The sequence below is a fragment of the Lycorma delicatula genome, chromosome 11, assembly GCF_047948215.1.
Source record: "Lycorma delicatula isolate Av1 chromosome 11, ASM4794821v1, whole genome shotgun sequence".
Classification (NCBI taxonomy): domain Eukaryota; kingdom Metazoa; phylum Arthropoda; class Insecta; order Hemiptera; family Fulgoridae; genus Lycorma; species Lycorma delicatula.
In genome coordinates, this window is record NC_134465.1 from 17,705,711 (window position 1) to 17,727,464 (window position 21,754).

The 21,754-nt window shown below is 29.7% G+C and overlaps 2 protein-coding genes across 4 annotated transcripts in view; one reads left to right on the forward strand and one right to left on the reverse strand.

Annotated features, from left to right (window-relative positions):
• Positions 1-11,956, reverse strand: part of Dbp45A (putative ATP-dependent RNA helicase Dbp45A) — a 30,496-nt gene extending 18,540 nt beyond the window's left edge. Inside the window, exons 1-4 of one of the 3 annotated variants that reach the window (XM_075378667.1) lie at positions 11,732-11,951; positions 8,793-8,999; positions 7,550-7,743; positions 6,038-6,171 (exon numbers count right to left, since the gene is read on the reverse strand). In XM_075378667.1, the coding sequence (XP_075234782.1) occupies positions 6,038-6,171; positions 7,550-7,743; positions 8,793-8,856 (392 nt within the window). In that variant the 5' untranslated portion in view covers positions 8,857-8,999; positions 11,732-11,951. Of the gene's footprint in view, positions 1-6,037; positions 6,172-7,549; positions 7,744-8,113; positions 8,256-8,792; positions 9,000-11,731 lie in introns of those variants that run through there. The other 2 variants (XM_075378666.1, XM_075378668.1) reach the window with 2 other exon arrangements.
• Positions 11,957-19,895: 7,939 nt separating this feature from the next.
• Positions 19,896-21,754, forward strand: part of LOC142332473 (nose resistant to fluoxetine protein 6-like) — a 57,150-nt gene continuing 55,291 nt past the window's right edge. The window contains exon 1 of the mRNA XM_075378919.1: positions 19,896-19,985. The gene's annotated coding sequence lies outside the window, so the exon portion shown is untranslated. The remainder of the gene's footprint in view (positions 19,986-21,754) is intronic.

Sequence of the window (21,754 nt, forward strand, 5' to 3'; positions counted from 1 at the left end):
TCATTTTTTCACTTTTCAACATAATCTCCAGGTTCATTAATATACTTGCCAACATTCGAATCGACTTACTTAGGCTGAAAGAAAATCTTTGTCTAGAAGTCCAAGCAAATTTTGCACATTATCTTTGATGTATCGTAACCTCCTTACACCTCCTTACGTAACTTCTTACACCTCCTTAAATGGACTAAACAAGTGGAAATCCGATAAGGCTGTTCAGCGTGTTTCTACTGGAGTGGTTCGCGTCCTGCTGCTTCCAGGTTTGACCGCTTGGTTGGATAGTACTACTCAACACTCGGCTGCGGGATGTGCTAGCGGCAAGTCGTTACTCGAACGATAGGCGTTCAGATATTATGTTATTTATATGTACTTGTGTGTTAACAGTAATAAGTGTTTGTATTATTATAATAAGATTTCGAGCAATTATGCATTTATTTTATTTATTCTCCCGGCGGATGAACTACCTGTTGGATGTACAGTCCGCTTAATAGATATTTTTAGATTTTTGATTCAACATATGGTCCTCTGGGCCAGATAATTAATATTTTTGTGTGTTATAAGGCCTCATTGACAGTGTTAGAGTGTAAAAATATGAATAAATAAACAGTGACTTCAGGTAACTCGTTATGTTAAAGGTTTCTATAAAAATTCAGTGCTAAGAATATGCTACGGGTGCATTAAAAAGGGCCATGTTAAAAGTTTTTGTTAGTTGGTGATTGAAACTCTGTGTATTCTGTGTATTATTGGTGAGATTAAACATTTATTTTAACGTGCATGAATCCGATTCTTCGCATTACATCAGCTTCTCGCCTACGTTATCAACATTGCCGGCCAGCAGTCGCATTCCACATCACTGAGTCATTAATGATGTCATGCAGCAGTCTGGATTATTATGAAGTGCGTAATATCAGTTTAATCAATTTATTTTGAGAATCACTATCAGCCTTCTTAATTATCCTTTATATTTACTTTTTAATCATTAGCTTATCAACCTATAATTCCTTCTTTATTCATATTGAGACTACATATTCATCATTAGCCGTAATTGATTACGATAATTAGCTCATTGTCAACGTATTATATGTTATATTGCCTATATATTACTGTTATTACTTTGTTATTTTTTTATTTTATATTTGTTTATTTCTTAAGTGCTGTTATTATTACATTGTTAGCGATGGATAAGACTAAGAAAGCCGATCTTGTTAAAAAACAAGGCTATCATAACACAAGCCCAAACGTTCATCACAAACACTTATGACCCCCCAGCGTCATACCATACACGATGTTAGCGCAAGATTACACCTGCTAATTGATGCGTTCAATAAATTCACTGAGTGTCAGTTAATTTTAGAAATGAAAGACACTGAAGTCGATCATGCCTTACAAATGGTTAAAGTTGAGGAACAGTATATTTCTGTTAAGGCCGCCATGGATAAAATAATTAATTCTTATGATGCCAAAAATGTTAAGCAAGAACCTAACATGGTTAGTCAGTCTCAAATTAATTCAGGGCAGTTTATAAACTTGCCAGTCATTTCAGTACCTAATTTTAATGGTGATTTTACGAAATGGATTGCATTTTAGAGATGTTTTTGATAGTTTAATCTTAAAAAATCAAGCTTTATCTAATGTTCAATGTTTACATTATTTAAATTCGTCCTTAACTGATGAAGCTAAGGAACTCATATCAAACATCCCTATCAATTCTGATCATTTTTTGGTTGCTTGGAATTTAGTTACTGATCGTTACAATAATCCCAAATTAATAATTCAAAACCATGTAAACAATCTTTTAAATCTTCCTTCTGCCTCGAAGGAATCAGCCGCCAATTTACGTATGTTAATTAAACATGTTAAGAGTAATATTCATGCTATTGAAGCTACAAGGGAAGTTAAGGTGCCACTTAACGAACTATTATTAAGTCAAATGTTATTGCATAAGATAGATATGTCTTCAAAAAGGGCATGGGAGCATAAATGTTCTGGAACAAATATTCCGCCTTTGTCAGACCTGTTATCATTTTTGGAAGATAGATGTCAAGTCTTTAGATACATTACAATGCAGTGAAGTCAAACAATTTACTCAAAATAATAAGCAACCTAGAAACTCCTATGTAACTACTCAAGTTACCTACATTCTATGTTCTCAATCTCATTTTTTGTCAAAGTGTTCAAAGTTTTTAAATTTTAATGTGTCTCAAAGGGAGAATATAATTCGTAAAAATAATTTATGCTTTAACTGTTTACGCTCCAATCACTTTTCTAGTCAATGCAATTATGCCCAAGGATGCCACAAATGTGGTTTGCGTCATAATACTCTACTTAAGTTAATTTAAATAAAACTCAGACCTTTAATATTTCATCCAATACTGTTGAAGAAAAATCAAATGCAAACTATTGTTCTTTTAAAAGGTCAAGCGCAGAGCATTAATTGACAGTGCATCACAATGCTATTTCATCTCAGAGACGTTAGTTCTTAAACTAAATTTGAAAAGGCATAAGAATAATGTACCCATACATGGTATAAATGACACTAAATCTCAAACCTCTCATTGCGTTGCTGTTAATATTATGAGTAACCATAGCTCTTACGATAGAACAATAAGCTGCTTAGTTGTACCAAAAATCAGTAGCAATAGCCCGAATGCTAAAATTGACCCTTCTTCTTCTTAATATACCTGGTAGAATTAATCTATTAATTGGTGCTGAACTGTATTTTAGTTTATTGTTACCAGCAGACAAAATTACTAAACCTGGTCACCCTACTCTGGTAAATACCGAACTTGGCTGGATTTTGTCGGGACCTATTTCAAGATCCGATTATAATGCATATTTTTAGGTTTTTGATTCAACAAAGGCCAAGTCAGGATTATGTAGGAGATGAGGTAATACTTACAGACCCAATTTGTCAATGGTTTCTCAAGTTACCTGAGCTGTGTGAAGTTGGGCATTTTCATGAAGCAAAATGATGCATTTTCACCGAGTTCCAAGGTTCTTTTCAACATTGCTGACTTCACTTTGTTGTTAAGTGTAACAACACTTATGTGCTGTATATTAAAAACTTGTATGTGCTGTATATTGTTTGCTGATCTAAAAAATTAACAAAAACCGGCCCCAAATGATTGTCATCATGATTTTTCCTGCTAATGGTCAGGTTCAGAATTTTTTCTTGGCAGGTGAATTGATAGGCTTTCATTCCACGCACTGTCTTTTTGATTCCGATTCATAATCGTAAATCCACGTCTTATCAGAGGTTAGAATACTGTGCAAAAAAGCATCACCTTCTGGCTGATACCATTGTTTCAGCTGTGTGCACATGCAGAGTCTCATCTCCCTATGATAATCTATCAACTTTCTTGGAACCCATCAGGTGCTTCTTTGCAGTACTAGAGCTGGTTGGTTATAATATTATGAACTGTATTGACAGTTACTTGTAATTTTTCAGCTATAATCTCAACTGTAATCAGCTGGTCATCTTGTTGGAAACGGTATGCAAGTTTCAAGCGCTGGAGTTGAAACTTCAATTAGACGTCGAGAATGGTGTTTGTCAGTCACAAGTCAATTGTCTAAATTTCTAAAAAGTAATGCAAAAACTGAACACTGCACGCTATTAAACTAATTTGCAAACTCCAAGAGGATTCTCCATTATAAAAGAGATCCTGAGATTATAAACAAAACAACTTTACTTAAACAGCCGATCAAAAGTCATCATAGGGTTACCAACTTATTGTTATGAAAGTATCATAACCTTCCTGCCAACTGTTTTGTCTCCACAGCTATTTGTGTCTATAAATTATTGATCGATTCTCAGGAGTGTGTGTGTGTGTGTGTGTGTGTGTGTGTGTGTGTGTGTGTGTGTGTGTATGATATAATGAAAGATTTCAGCTTTATGTCAAAGAAAAATTTTTTATCAAAATTATATTTTACAACATACCATTAAAAAGAGCAATATTTAAAAAACCTACACAAAAATATGTTAATAAATTTTTTTTTTTACATTTTATAAAGTTCTGTCAAAATGCTTTTGTAATGAACATTATTTCAACAGCAGTAATATGTGGTTTTAAAAAAAGTATTATTGGTGATGCACAAATAAATAAAGTTTTTAATTTATCAGTTAAACAAACTTGACTAAAACTGCACATTGTCTGCCTCTTACTATATCTTCATTTGAATAACTTAAATTTTTTTTAACCTTTTCAGATCATGTAGCCTTGGAACTGGTTATGTGCAGCATCAGTTTTAAAACGCTATTACAAAATCATTTTATATGGGATCTAAGTCGGTTATTTGTTTTTATATTCACAAAGGAATCAGTTTTATTAGACAATTTGAACAATGTTTGTATGATGTAAAATGTTTTATTTAGACTAGAAAGAATATGACCATTTTTTTCTCAGAAATGTGCTTGTGTGTGACTTCTGTATTATAACTGCTATGAAGATTACGGATTTATTTATTATTTACGAAAGTAGCTTATCTTACTAGCAACATATCGATGTATTGAAACATAATAAATTATGATATACGGCACACAAAAAAAAGGAATTTGTGGTCATAAATATGTCACTTTTACTTGAGGTCTATAAATATATCTTTTCTGACAAATGATATCGGTAAACATGTAACACATTGATTCGTAGTGAATAACACTATAGAGTAAAAATGGTTTTTTGTCAATCTGAATAGCCTTTTGAGTGGTGGGAATTTTTATAAAACGTAGTTTTCTGAATCTACTTTCACTTATACTAACTGTGATTTATGACACGGGTTTTTCATCATATTTTGCCCAATTTTCAACCGATTTGCTTGAAAGTATTATTTTTAAAATCAGCAATCTATGTTACATAAACACAAAGCAAAAAAAAAATTTTTGCTAATAAAAAAACGCGGTAGAAATGTGCAAAAAATTCTGCAATTAAATTATCGTAATTATTTTATAGTTTCAATTTTTTTTTGTTACAGGCATAAAAAATATCCAATCGTAACGGTTTTTTTGTCAGAATCTGTTAAATTTCTTTAATATACTGTAATTTTTTGAAATTTTTTTCACAAGACTGTAGCATAAGACTATGAAGGAAGGCAATCAGATACCAACATATTTTCGCAGAGCACTATCAACCGCAGATCATTGTGATGGGAAAAGGTTAAACCCATTGTAGCTGATATAGAAGTAGATGTGTGGTAGTGTTTTAAAATAAATACGTCAGCATATTAAGTAAAATTTTAAATTCATTTCTATTTAACTATTATCAGTTATAACATCTTTATTATAAAACATAAAACAACTTTCACTTATTTTTCTACATAATATCCAGCCAAACCAAAGGACTTACCACAATGTTTCATATGCTTCTAAATTCCATTCTCATAAAATTCTTCCAGTAACTATTCTAGAAGTAACTATTCTAGTTTTACAAACTAGATCACAACTGATTTTTATTATCATCAAATTATCAGAACGCTTCATGTTAATAAAATGGTAATCACTTACCACCTCAAAACTTGACCTGAAAGAGGATGATCTTACATTTCCTCCACTCAGTTAAAGCAAAGTTTAAGTTTGCTTAGCAGTTCGCAAGTGGAGATATTTCTCCACTTGAGAAAATGATACCAGAGCTTAAGCTACAAAGTTTATTCTGAATAATCTTTTTAAATTGTTTAAACATATAATATATTTGTAGCCCATTTCACAAAATAACCAATAAGATTCTTCATTTCTTCTGCCACAAAGTTTTCCCGGATGGAAAATTTTGTTGACACACTTTTAGTTTTATTAATCAGCAAGTATGGCTGCAGCCCGTAAACCGTCACTTTATCACATATTTTTATTTATTTGAGTGTCATTTATCTCGAGTGTCACACTCAAAGTGTCATTATCTCCATCCCTTACTTATATTAAAAACTTGAGTTACCATCAGATAGCCTATGAATTTATGAATTTCTTGATAATCAATGAAATATAACAGATACTATATATTTTTTATTATTTTAACAATTTATAAACATACAAAAATAAAAGAAAAAAAATGAATACCTGCCAGGAGTGGCAATAACTATGTGAGGTTTCCTTGATAATTCTTGTCCTTGAGCAACCATATCCATACCACCAACAATAATACAATGACGTAAATTAATTGCTTTTCCAATAACTGCAAATGAATCACCAATCTGAAATTAAAAATGTAAGAGATAAAATATGTGCTTCCCACAAAACAAATTGTCTTACTTTGTTTTTAGCTTACTTTCTAATAAATGTAAAATCAATCTATGGAGAATAATGTACGATAACATGAAAAACAAGAATACATAAGTTGTTCATTTTGCATCTTAATAAAATTATCATTCTAAAAGAAAACAAGTTAGAGCAAAATTTTATAAAATGGATGTCGATAAATAGATGAAAGCAAGTAAAATTGAATATTGACAAAAATAAAATATAGTAATATCAAAAAAAGGAAAAAAAAATACGAATAAGAGACAATATATAAACGAATGGGTAAGGATAAACATGCAAGAAGATTTAGAAAATCTTAAAATTTATAGAAAATCTTTATAGATAGAAAAACCAGTATTTTTAAGAATACTAATAATTATAATTAAAGTACAATACATTATATTAATTAAATATTTTATTTTTTTAAATTCTATAAAACCTTCAATTTCAAATCAAATCATTCAAAAATACAACGAACATGACATGTTTGTTGTTTATGTATTAGCATAAAAACAAATTATAAATGAATTTTACTGTAGCAGAAACAAAAGAAATACCAGGAATTTAAAGATTTCATTTCATATTGTACGTAGAAAAGTTCTCTTGAAAGTTAATTGATCATAAAAATTTTAAATATATAAATGTTTAATTATTTAACAAATGTTAAATCTTTTTAATGAAAATTATCTTAACCCACTTCCATACATGTGCTCCCAATATAATGGTGATAAACAAGACCTTTACTTTAAAACATCCTTGGCATGTTTGCCAATATATAGGGACTTTTATGTCCTATATATTAAAACAATACTAGACGCTTTTTTCAATTTCATCATTAGAGAATGGTTTATAACCCGTTAAATAACTTCTAATTTTTGAATGGCTGGAAGTTTTGCAAAGCTAAGTTCATAATTTTCAGAGAAGGATTGAAATACCCCATTCAATATGTCACAGGTGCAGAATGTAGATATATATTATCAACTAATAATTCAATGTCTTTGGTCAACTAGTTCCATCGCAAATTTTTGGACATCATGCTACAGCTGCCTACACATTTCACAATAGTAATGTAGTTGTAATTAATTTTAGCCGGCATCATATTAAGAAAAATCCACAAAACCTTTCACAGCCCATATTTCAATTTCGACTCGTTAATTTCATTTTATAACTAACATACCAACAAATTAGTCAATCTTTATGTCCAGCAGAGTATGCCAAAATCCATTAAAAAAAAGCTAAATGTTTATAACTACCAAGGTAACCCTTGCAATACTTCAAACTTATGGTCCAATTAATAAGAGAAAAATAAACATCTAATTTATAGATACTAACCTGAAATGCAAGTTCACGAGTTGGTGTTAATATAAGAGCAAATATCCCATAAGGATCTTCACATAATTTTTGTATTATTGGAAGTGCAAATGCTAATGTTTTACCGCTACCAGTTTTGGCAGCACCGATACAATCTCTACCTTTTATTATTTCTGGAATACAATTTTCCTGGATTGGTGTTGGCTGTTTGATACCTGTTAATACCAAAAAATGCATAATAATAAAATTCATACATAAATTTATAAATTACAATTAATTCATAATTCATCCACTCATAAATTTCATTTATGTTATTTATGAATAAGATAAATTCAGATCTTTTCTAATTACACTGTTATCTTTCAGATCGATGTAAAAAATCATTTTCTTAATGACAAATTGACATTTTACCCTCGCACAACAAAATACATTGAATTAAAAATTAATGTTAAATACAGTAAATTTATTTAAGGAATTTTCTGTACTTCAATAAATGTGTTAGTTGAAACTGTTCAAAATGTTGTGTTCAGACTGTGCGACAAAGATCACTTGACTATACATAGCTTTAAATGTACTTGAACGTACCTGGATTATCTTGAATGTTTTGAACATCCAATTCCATAACCGCTTCCTGTTTGGTATTTCTATTTTGAATATAAATTCAAAAATAAAATATTTCAGAATTTATTATACTTGTAACAGAAAAATCAGTATAATGGCAATTAAATATTTACACCTCAAATTTATTAAATACTTCTTTCATGTGTCCTTTTTTTTTCCATATGAAAGGAAAGGAAATGTAAACTATCTCAACATTATCTGAATTATTTTAGTTTCAAATTTGGATACCACCTCTAACATAAAACACATTACATATAATCAACATGAAACTCAATTGTATAAAACATTTTCATTCTATAAATGTTTTCTATTTTACACCAGCAAAACGTTGATACAAATGAAAAGTGTTAAAGCTTTTGATGTTATTCCGAAACAGTGTAATGATGCTATATTTAGGGCTATAACTGCATGAACTAATTTTAAAAACAAAATTTACAAAATGTAAAATAACATTTTATGGTAAAAATCAAAATAACCAGAATTTTAATTAGTCCTGTGCAGGAAAATTATTTCTACTCTTTGTCATGGCTTAATTTCTAACAGCAGCTGTTAAAAGGAATAATTTAGCTTTTTTATTGAACACAATTTTCATTTTAAAAAATTTGTTTTTAACATCCCCCCTCTATGAATCATGAGACCTTACCGTCGTTGGCGAGGGAGCTTGAGTGCTCAGTGATACAGAGTAGGTGGACCGAAGGTGCAACCATATCGGAGAGTAATCTGTTGAGAGCCAGACTAAGGAATGATTCCTGAATGAGGGCAGCAGCTCTTTCAGTAGTTGTTAAGGGCGTAGGTCAGGACGACTTAAACGGCCATATCAACATCAGTCAGTCCTCCGAGTACTGCGCAACTGAAAGCAATGGAAAACTACAGCTGCTTTTTTTCCAAGAGAATGTAGCTCTCTGCATTTTCATATAGCAATGATGGAGACGGCTTCCTTGGTAAAATATTCCGGAGGTAAACTAGTCCCCTGTTCGGATCTCCGGGTGGGGACTACTAAGGAAGGGGTCACCAGAAAATTAAAAAATAACATTCTACGAGTCGGAGCGTGGAATGTTAGAAGTCTAAAAAAGGTTGGTAGGTTAGAAAATTTAAAGAAGGAAATGGATAGGATAAATGTAGATGTAGTAAGAATTAGCAAGATTCAGTGCGAAGTAGAGTTTAGTAATTGCCAACACCCAGTTTAACAATCATAATAGAAGAATATACACATGGAAAAAGCCAGGCGATACTGCAAGGTATCAGATAGATTATATCATGGTTAAGCAAAGATTTAGAAATCAACTCATCGACTGCAAAACTTACCCTAGAGCAGATATTGATAGCAACCATAATTTAGTGATAATGAAATGTAGATTTGAGTTTAAAAACCTGAAGAAAAGGTGTCAGATAAATCAGTGGAATTTAAAGAAGGTTGATGAAGAGGAGGTAAAGAAGATTTTTGAGGAGGATATCGCAAGAGGTCTGAGTAAAAAAGATAAAGTAGAAAATGTAGAAGAAGAATGGGAGAATGTTAAAAAGGATATCTTAAATCAGCAGAAGCGAAGTTAGGCAGAACAAAGAGAACTGGTAGAAAACCTTGGATTTCAGACGATATATTGCAGATGATGGATGAACGTAGAAAATATAAGAATGCTAGCGATGAAGAAGGTAAAAGGAACTATAGACAATTAAGAAATAGTATAAACAGAAAGTGCAAACTAGCGAAAGAAGAGTGGATTAAAGAAAAGTGTTCAGAAGTGGCAAGAGAAATGAGCATTGGTAAAATAGACAGAGCATACAGGAAAGTTAAGGAAAATTTTGGGGTACATAAATAAAAATCTAATAATGTGTTAAACAAAGATGGTATACCGATTTATAATATGAAAGGCAAAGTCGATAGGTGGGTGGAACATATTGAAGAGTTATACGGAGGAAATGAATTAGAAAATGGTATTATAAAGAAAGAAGAGGAAGTTAAAGAGGATGAAAGGGAAGAAACAATACTGAGATGTGAATTTAAGAGAGCATTAAAAGATTTGAATAGCAGGAAGCCTCCTGGAATAGACGGAATACCTGTAGAATTATTACGCAGTGCAGGTGAGGAAGCGATTGATAGATTATACAAACTGGTGTGTAATATTTATGAAAAAGGGGAAGTTCCGTCAGACTTCAAAAAGAGTCATGATACCAAAGAAAGCAGGAGCAGATAAATGTAAAGAATACAGAACAATTAGCTTAGCTAGTCATGCATCAAAAATCTTAACTAGAATTCTATACAGAAGAATTGAGAGGAGAGTGGAAGAAGTGTTAGAAGACAAATTTGGTTTCAGAATAAGTATAGGGACAAGGGAAGCAATTTTAGGCCTCAGATTAATATTAGAAGGAAGATTAAAGAAAAACAAGCCAACATATTTGGCATTTATAGATCTAGAAAAGGCATTCGATAATGTAGACTGGAATAAAATGTTCAGCATTTAAAAAAAATTAGGGTTCAAATACAGACACAGAAGAGCGATCGCTAACAATTAAAGGAACCAAACAGCAACAGTAATAAATAATGGAAGAACATAAGAAAGAAGCCGTAATAAGAAAGGAAGTCTGATGTTCCCTATCCCCATTACTTTTTAATCTTTACATAGAACTAGCAATTAATGATGTTAAAAAACAATTTAGATCCAGAGTAACAATACAAGGTGAAAAGAAAAAGTTGTTACGATTTGCTGATGATATACTAATTCTAGCTGAGAGTAAAAAGGATTTAGAAGAAACAATGAATGGCATGGATGAAGTCCTACACAAGAAATACCGCATGAAAGTAAACAAGAACAAAACTCAAGTAATGAAGATGGACCACTGAATGTGAAAATAGGAAGAGAAAAGATTATGGAGGTAGAAGAATTTTGTTGTTTGGGAAGTAGAATTACTAAAGATGGATGAAAAGCAGGAGTGACATAAAATGCCAAATGACACAGCCGAAACGAGCTTTCAGTCAGAAATATAATTTGTTTACATCAAAAATTAATTTAAGTGTCAGAAAAAGATTTTTGAAAGTATATGTTTGGAGCGTCGCTTTATATGAAAGTGAAACTCGGACGATCAGAGTACCTGAGAAGAAAAGATTAGAAGCTTTTGAAATGCGGTGCTATAGGAGAATGTTAAAAATCAGATGGGTAGATGAAGTGACAAATGAAGAGGTGTTGTGGCAAATCGATCAAGAAAGAAGCATTTGGAAAAATATAGTTAAAAGAAGAGACAGACTTAAAGGTCACATATTAAGTCATCCTGGAACAGACGTTTTAATGTTACACGGTCAGGTAGAAGGAAACAATTGTGTAGGCAGGCAACGTTTGGAATATGTAAAACAAATTGTTAGGGATGTGGGATGTAGGGGTATTCCGAAATGAAACGACTAGCACTAGATAGGGAATCTTGGAGAGCTGCATCAAACCAGTCAAATGACTGAAACAAAAAAAATTTAACTACATCATTAACAATAGCTTTAAATTACTTCGTATTTACAAGATTTTTTTAAAACTTCACAAAAAATCTCTGTAATATACAGTAAGATCTCACCACAATTCAAGAAAATGGAAAACTAACCTATACTGTCACATTGCCTGATAATCCAAGGATTTAGATTTAATTCTCGAAACGTTTTACCCATTTTAACAAACAGTCACCACAATAACAACAAAATCAGCTCAAATAACTTAAAATTATACAACACGAAAGACACAATCTGAAAATGTTCAAGATATTACAAGTTACCAACACCGACTAAGAACACATGGCGACGGAATCCACACAGATTCTAACTACATAAACAGAACTGATAATTCATAAATTATTCATATTACGACATTAATCTGCATTAATAAATTGCTACTGACATTAAATTAAAGTTTATAATGCGTTTAAACTTCTCGTTATAATGCGTAAAAAATACATCTCTGTTTATTAACAAGTGCAAAATATTTATAAATTTAAAAAAACAGAATAGAAACTTATTTAGAATTTCTTGAAAAATTAAAAATAATTTAAACAAAAATGAACTAGCTATACATATAAATCAATCATAAAAATACTCAAAATGTTTGCTACATAGGTTTTTTCAAGCCGTGCGTACAATGATAAGTTGGCTGTCTTGGTATTTAATAGTATAAACATAGAAGTTTGCAGGAAGATTACAGTACTGACTAAATAAAATTTGTCGCATGTTAACTCTTATTAAGAGATGGTAATTAAGAAAGTTTTCCCACAATTGTTCGTTTTCTTAGTTTTAGTAAGTCTTGCTGACTTACTGTCTTTACTGCTCAACATTACTAAGTATTTGAAAAAAAAATTAGAGAATTAAAGTAATAAACGTTATTTCATAGATATATTTTTACTAAATAAAACAGAATAACAAAATTGTGTTTTACCATTCTTTAAAAAATAAACTGGAGCAGCAATTATTATAATTGTTGTGACAAATACTTCGATAATTAATAATGCCTACTCTTCAATTTTTATAATATATTTTCATCTTGATACTTATAAGCCACGATAATGTAGCTATATTTATTAGGGCTCGTTTACTAGTTCAGTATGAATCAATGAAATCGCAACTATTTTTTGGGGGCTTTAAATCAGGAATGAACCATAGCTTAATGCATTTATGATACAATACTTAATATTCTTTTAATTATAAGCTGCTAAGTAATTATAAGTTTTAGGATAAATATCTTTTATCTGTGCATACGATGCCTTCTGGAAAAAAATGATTTTAGGCATTCAATTACTAGAATAAAAAAAAAACAATCCATCCTTTCCATTAAGAGTCAAGAAATTTTTTTTACAAATTACATATTATGTGATCTTCAACTAGTATGCATAAAAAAAATGCTTTCACTTGTCATTGTGGAGACCAATAAACACCAATATCTCTCAGGATTTGTTAAACAAATAAGTCTTGGTAGCGCTGGCACCACAAAATTAAACAAGATATGACCCATTGTTTTATTGGTGCTGCAGTCAATTTTATTCTGATGTTTGGCCGACCTCCATGTTCTTTCTATTGTTTGAATGTGCATTTCTGTTTGCGGGTCAATGAAATTTTCCGAATGATTGACCATTTGGTGTTTTATTTATATGATAGGTTTTGAATGCTGCAGTATGCTCACCACTCATCTGAAATAATTACTGATCCTTGCTGAATATTATTCACTTTGACAGGCAGTAACGTCTCTGCACTTCTAAGTAAGTCTTAAGTAAGTAAGTAAGCCTTCTAAGAAAGGCTCTGCACTTCTGTCCTGCCAACAACAAGAAAACATTCTTTGGTTTCATGGTAGAAAACTTTGAAAGCCCCATGCTGAGAAAGGACCCAGCCCACATTATATTTTTGACGTGAGAACACAGAATTACACCAATCAACTTTTGTGTTATGGTTAATCTCCAGCTCCTCCTGGCAAAACTTGATGGTTGTTAGTTTCTTTGCTCAGCGGTTAACTGATAAAAGATGATTTTGTTGAACAGTAATCTAGACCCAGCAAAGAACGTTTTCTGATGTTATTGTTTGTATTCCATGCACCCACCCCAGGAGTATGTTACTGAATATACACATCCATATGCAAAATCATTTCATGACCACACTGACATATGTGAGGTTTGTGTACAATACTGTGCTCCTGTAAGAATGTAACAGCATCATTTTCATTTGCAACTTGTTCCACAAGACAAATAAAATTCAATACATACTTATAAAATTGTTAATAGCCAACATATGATTCACATGTTTGAGGATGTACATCATACATCATCAAAATAAAGAACATTTATAACATACAAATGAAAAGTGACTCATCATGTTTTATTTTTTTTGTAAATACTGAACTGAAAACATTAATTAGTATATTTAACATTTAAAAGAAAAAAAAATAATAACAAGGCAAATGAAGAATATAATGAAAAATAATTTCTTGACACTTAATGAAAAAGATCCAAAATAATTAATAAATAAACATAAAAATAATAATTTTTTTTTTTTTTGACTTGATATCACCACATAAGCTTGTGCATGGGATATGGAAATGGAATTTTGTAGTGTATGAGAAAATATCATTCCTTACCGGGATTCGAACCCTGCTAACAGACAATCGTCTGAATGAAAGACCAAGATGCTACCACTCCAGGCTGTGGAGTTAGCGGATAGTAATCTGAAATTTAAATTTTTGTAATGACAAACAAAACCAAATTATATAATAAAATTAATTTGACTGTTTTTAACCATCATCGTAACTGGCACTGTGTTTTTCTCACATTGTCAGCTGATATTATTCATTGCAGTGCTATTCTCACACTAATATCAGCTGATGTTATGGTAGCAGTTAAGTAATAGATAGTCGCATAAACTATCTGTTTTTAGAATTATGATCCAAAGACTACTCAACTCCCACATCACCTAAAATCCAAAGAGATGATCTCAACACAATAAAATACCTACCACATGCAAATGTTATAACAGCAATATTCATTGACATGCTCCTACAAAAAATAAAAATACAACTTGTTAAAATGTTCATAGAAATTAGCTCATAAATTAAAAAAAAAACCTTTATACAATTTGTCCTTCAGAACAAACAAAAGAATCACAAAAAAACACAATGAATCAGAAATGTATAAATTAAACTGTTCCAACTCAGTAATATTTTATTTATTCCATAAAATTACAGGTACACCAGATTTTACCTTACGATAAGTATTATATAAAAAGAAAAAACATACAAAATTAATGAAAGATTAAGATTACATACTTGTGCATAACAAAAAAGTAATACATTACACAAAAATGTAAATAATCAGCACGAACATTTACTATTTAACGTAAAAGGAATTAGATATCTCAAAGGAAAAACCCAGAAATTAAATTACTACTTAACATATATAGAATTAGACAATTCAAAGGGAAAACCCCAGAAGTGAAATTACCATCATTTTATAAAAATACAAAAAAAATTGGATAATGCTCTACAGCTTGAAAATGTAGCCTATAGTTATTGGTTTCTAATTACTAATCACAACTTAAAAGGGTTATATTTAGATTTATTTATTTATTTACTTTTTTTGGGAAAAAATATAATTAGATTATTTTGAATAAAAAAAAAAGAATAAAGAATTTATTACGGTTGAGACTGAATAATAATAACATTTCAGTTCTGGATTTGAATAAAGGATAATTATTTACTGACCTGAATTTGATCTTCTTATATCGATTCACCATTATTGTCATTTGTGCTTTCAACAAAAGAATTTTTTAACACAATAAATAACTGCTGAGAGGTAATATAATAAGTTCACAAAATAAATGGAAAGTATGGTCTAAGTACTATTTATTAGTTATTAAACGAATAATGTTTTTTCTACAGTATTTAGTGGTTTAATGTTACTTTCATAAGTTCACCACAACAAGAAATTCCATACTGTGAATTTGAGAAACAATAAATCAATTTCAGAACAGACGTAGGAAAATAAGAATGTAGAAAATAAAATTTTCTTAAGCTTTATGCGACTCAGATTAATTTATTAAATTAATATGATCTATACAGTTAATAATTACCCCTAAATATTTTGATTTTTCAACCTGCTCTATTACTAAAGAATTATTACAAAATTCAATACTATTCTCAGTACCAATACATCAATACAATCCATTTAAAAGTTTAGCACCTTATATATGCTAAAAATCATAAATTTAATTAACATTTAAAAGCCATCCACAGTAATATAAAATCAACATTTACTAACCACTTCTGAGACACAAATCAGAAATTCAGCAATTCTAAGAACAATCTTCATTTACTACTAAATTAGGAAATATATAAATATACACAAATACATAATGCTATATTAAATGAACAGATACAAACTGCACTTATTACTTGCACAGTCAAACCACATGCTTATTCTTGTTTGTCTAATTAAAAAAAAACTTCCAATCAATACCAATGTGAAAGTAGCACCAGTCACTAAGAATGATCATAAAGATGTTTTGAAAGAAATTTTTCAATGCCATTTATTTCATTATACAATTTGGTTTGATGTAACATTAGAGTAATTTAAATTTTCAATTAAGTTGTGCTATCTAAATGTTTCTGCATGTTAGCTAATATGATACGACTTTAAGTAAATAAATACCTAGCGTAATTGAATATATATATATATTCAGTTATTACATGATTCAAAGGTCATAAATTTTGAAACTTTTTTAAAAATTTTAACAGTATATAGAGCGGGTTCCTAAAAAAAATGCTGGATAATTTAATGACAAATGATTTGCAGCACAAAATTTACATAATAATAACAGCCATGACTAGAATATCTAATTGCACAGACTCAGTCTATTCCCAGGAACCCTTGCTAACATTTAAAACAGCTGTTTATTAAAAAAAAAAACGAAATTATTAAGAAGGTGGTGGGTATATCCATTCAGGTCCTAGTAAATTACCCATCAATCATATCCAACAAGTATTTGCCTGTAATATAATTGTAACCAAAAATACTTTTAAATACAAAATAAAACTTTTTTCATCGACTTTTATTTAAAAGTTGTAAATTCTGTCACTATAATCAACTTTTATAAATGATGTTAGCAAATTTTATAAGAACAGTGTAGTGTATAAATACAAGAACTTTCTTTTTACAAAGGAGATAATGAAAACTGAATATTATATATTACATTTTTTTACATACTCCATATTTTTAATAGTTTTATAAACAAAACAGTTCTTATGTTATTAATCTTACAGTAATTTAAAAACAAAAATAATTTTACATTTGTTTTATGTAAAAGGCAACAAAAATAAATTTTATAAAATAAAAGAAAAAAACCATTTTTGAAAATATCTTTACTTTAAAATTGTAATAAAAAAATATAAACTCAACAACACATAAATTTCATGTAATAATTAATAAAAAAAAAATTACTAATGAAAGAGAAAAACAAATTTAGCGCAAAAATAAAAACATTATTGGTTTACTTATTTTATGAATATAGTTTTAAAATAAGATTTATTTTAATGAATTAAAATTTTGTTTTATTGAATACCTAAAAAGTAAACAAATAATTCCACAAAAAAAAAACAATTACAGTACTTACTAAAAATTTTAAAATGAAGAATAATTACTTTATTCCTTAAAATGCATTCTTTTCAACAATCTAAATGTTTCTAGTAAACATCCAAACTTATTAAAAAAAAAAAATTTTTTATTACCATTGTTAATAATAACTAATGAAAAAAACCCTAATTATTAATGAAAGCAATCGTTTACTGTTATATTTTTCTATTAATACTTGTGGTACCTCATCTCTAGACAAAGTTTTCGTAAACTTGACTGTTAAAAAATATGCAATAATATTGCATATTTTTTAACAGTCAAGTGAATAAAAAATATGCAATTAATAAAAAGATAGCTTTTACTATTTTCGGGGAAGGGAGAATTTTGGGAGAAAATAAAAAAAAAGATAAAAAAAAGATAAGCATCCACATATATACCGAGATTTTGGCATACTAATAACGTAATTTGTTTTTTTCTACACTCGCAGTTTCTCCTTTTTTCCCCCTACCCACTTTTTTAGTAGATAATGACATTCTTGTATGTCATAGTTCCTGGGAAATTTCATCAGGACTAAGAAAAGTCTTTATAATGGCATTTATAAAATCGGGTAATTTAACCGGATTTTATTTGTATGAGAAAAATGGGCATCAACTATAATGGTCATTAGCCCTTGTCACAAACTAAAAAAAACTTTCATTTATGTGTTATTGTGCTGTTTGATGAACAAGTAACTAATCTTGGTAATAATAATAATAACAATAATAAAATGGAAAAAGTGAACATCTAATTTTACATAACAATGAAGGTGTTTTTCTTTCACAGGGATAATAAGGTAGAAACAGGAAACTTCTGAATATGCTATTGTTGTAGTGCATTACAGTTGCTGGTTTTTTACTATTTTTTCTTTAATATTTACTTCTTGTAAGGTACCTTCAAATATAAAGAGAAACATCAGAATGTTATTATTAAGTTTTTGTCCTTTCATTTTAAGACAGAGGTATCTCCATTGGTAAACTTCACTACTTTGCGTCCTTTTAATTATGATATATAGGGGATTTTCTTTACGCGTTCTGGTTACACATGAATCCTTGTCCAACAGATATTTATGTCACTAAAGTATCACTATTGGTGATATGTACTCTTTTGTAAAAGTTCTTAAGTATTTGATAGATGACATGTTGGTGTAACAGATGAGGTAATGAATCATTATTTGAAAGATTCAAATTAAAGAAGAGAGTGCTTAGAGAATAATTAGAAAACAGTAGTCTTAGAAAACAGTTAGTCTTAGGACATGATAGATGAAAAAAGAATGAAACCAGATGCTGTAAAAGCTAAAAAAAATTTTCAACCCTAGAACAACAAACATAACACACTAACTGAACTTCTTCCTAGCATGGACATCCATAGATATAATGGCTGTTGTAGATGGTGAAATTTCACAAGGCCATATGTTAGGAAAGAAAATTAATACCACAGTGGTGCATTCCCCCTCACAAAGTAACTTCCAAATACACCACTGTGGTGTTCTCTGTTGTAAAAGTTCTCAAGTAAGTGGAATGGCTGTCATACATAATCTGTTGCAAGTTTTTTTTGTATGAGCAAAGACTTCCCCAACTTTAATGGTAATGGTTGGACAATACAACCTTGCTAAAAGATTTCCACAGAGTTTGATAGTATAGCACACAAAGCCATGTTAATTATGAGAAATGAGAGGCCAGTTTACTCCTTGCCCTTAAAATTTCAGGGTTTCAGGAGTCTCTGATTCCCCAAATGCAGATCAGTATAACATAAACAGACAGCTTGACTGGAACATTCACGGAAGCCACAAGATTTAGAAAAATCTCTTTAAGTATTATTTAAGTCTGTTGATCTAACATGAACTACATAGCTATATGGCAGGTGCTGTGAATTCACAGTACCTTCTATTCAGTGAACCTAATTATGTTCTTTCATGTTTTCAAGGTGAGGACTTGACTCGTCCTTTTATGGGAATATGAAATATCAGCAGGAAAATTTATATGGGAACTGTATATCACTACATCTTCCCAAATGATATTTCACAAATTTTGAGATGATCACCTAGTTTTCCATTGTGCAACATTCAGATAGAAAATAGTATTCTCTAAGAAATGAACCTATAAAACTGTTGTGTGGAAATAATTCACTATTTCCGCATAGCAGTAGCAACTTCACTATCAAATGTGCTGTAAAAATTTTTCTGAAAATAATGATAATGTCATTAGCATGTTTTAAATACTTAACAATTCACAAAGTGCTCTATAAGTTAAGTTCAGTTCAAAATCTGTATCCTGTAAATTGAGAGGTGTGATATAAAGATAAAATTTCAAGACCAAAGCCTTATTTAATAAATCTATAGATCACTAAACTTAAAAAAGTTGGTTGTAGTTTCACTATATCCTGCTGTTATCTATTAATAACTAATGACTGCATCAATAAATACTAAAATTTAATATTATAATTGGGGGGAAATAAGGATAATAAGGTTAAAAAACCACCCATAGATAAGTATAACTAAACAACAACAATTATCTTCTATTGAAACTCCTTATCTAAACCACATGTTTGTAGAAGGGTATAAAAAAATATGGGAACTTGTGGTTACATAAATTTATAATTACACAACAATTCTTTTAGTAGATAGATGAACTACCTTTGTTTTACTACATAATAATTTAATTGTTATTTACAAAGAAAAAAAGTTTTAAGTATTGATAGTACCTTTAGATGAAATTTTATAGCAGTAAGTAAATTTTTATTTCAAATTGATAACTTCCTTACAAATCTATTTGTACACATGCGATATTTACATTGATATTCAAAAAATCTGAAGAATAAGAATACACAAATTCAATTTGCATCAAACTAAAACTATCTTAACAAGTTTCTTATTGTCTTCCATGCTGATTTTATATTTTTCTCATACTTTTTAATTCTCTTCTGTGTTTAAACTATTATTCTCAACATATCTCTCACATCTTATAACCTAAATAATCTCTTTTGTACACTCTAATTTTTATTTACAACCTACCCTTATTTTTTCTACAACAAAATTCTTAAAACAAAATGTGTTAATAAATGGATCACCTAGCCCTGTTCATCTTTTTATAATAGTCAGCCAAAAATTTCTCTATTCATCATAGAACCTCCTTATTTTTTTAATTTTATCTGTATATTTTGAGTACTCTTCAATAACAACATATCTTTGGGTCTCAATTTTGATTTTACAGATCTTTTCTTTAAATTAAAAAATTATGAGTTATATTAATCATTAGTTTTGAATCCAGTATTGCACATTACACAGCATTATGCACTGCACTGTCTACTGCTCATAGTAAATGTGATTTCCAAATTACTTTCTCACAGACCAGATAAATACTACCTAAAAAAAAATTATACTCCACCAAAATACTTGTTAAATTACATTTATTTAATTTTGTACAAGAACCTTTTGGAAAAATATACTCTAAAGCTACTTCTCATGAATGTTAAAATGGAACTTCATATTTATACAGTTTTAATTAGATTGTTTAGTGGTCTTTTTTTTACCAACTTTTTGAAGAAAAGTATATTCTTTCAGTTGTACAGTGGTCGAGGGGGGTGAAAATGAATTTTCTTTACTTTTTAAGATATGAGGAATACAAAAATACCATTCACTTAAACTGGGGTTTCCTTATATAGGCTATGTGTAGAATTTTAAGGCTTAAAAATTTTCAGAACTAGTAGATCAGTTTCATTGAAATTTAGATATGCTGTAGTAGTATATCTGAAGTCGTGCATGTGAAAATAAGATGAAGATTGGTTGAGTTGTTTTTGAGTTACACTCAATTTATAGCCAAAAGAATTTGAGTGGGACAAGTTAGAAGCGTAGTTTGTTATCATGCTACAAGATGGGACACTGATGTTTCTTTATTTGTGGTATGTATTGTTAGCAATATTAAACCAAATTAAATTAACAAAAATCTGGATTTGTTGCATAGAACTGTGCAAAACTTTTAAGATTAATTATTATTATATAATCTCTAATTTTTTTGTAAGATGTGTATTATTTTTTATAATGCATGTTAAATGACATTCATGCTAGAATCTTCAGAATAAAAGACATTTACATTTTTCTGTGGTCAGGTTTAAAGCTAATTCTTATTTAAACTGTGTTGTTCTTTCTTACAGATATGAAGAATATGTATTAAGTTTAATGTTGCATGTTCTAGTAGCATACAAAAAAATATTTTCTCTGAATTCATTTATAGTTCATGGAAAGTTCTTTTGTTTGTATTAGAGCAAAAAAAGCTTTACTTGCTAACAGACACTGAGAATTGTTAACCATATCAGTTAAATCAATATATGTTTTGTAGAAATGGATTTGTTTGAATTAACTCCTGCATTTTTTTGCACAAATGAAATAATCTAATTTACCATGACACTGTTACAAAATTTGAGTTTTTTAGGAAAGAAAAAAAAGAATTAAACAAAGGATACAGCAAAGAGTGTAATTTATAAATTTATAGTTCA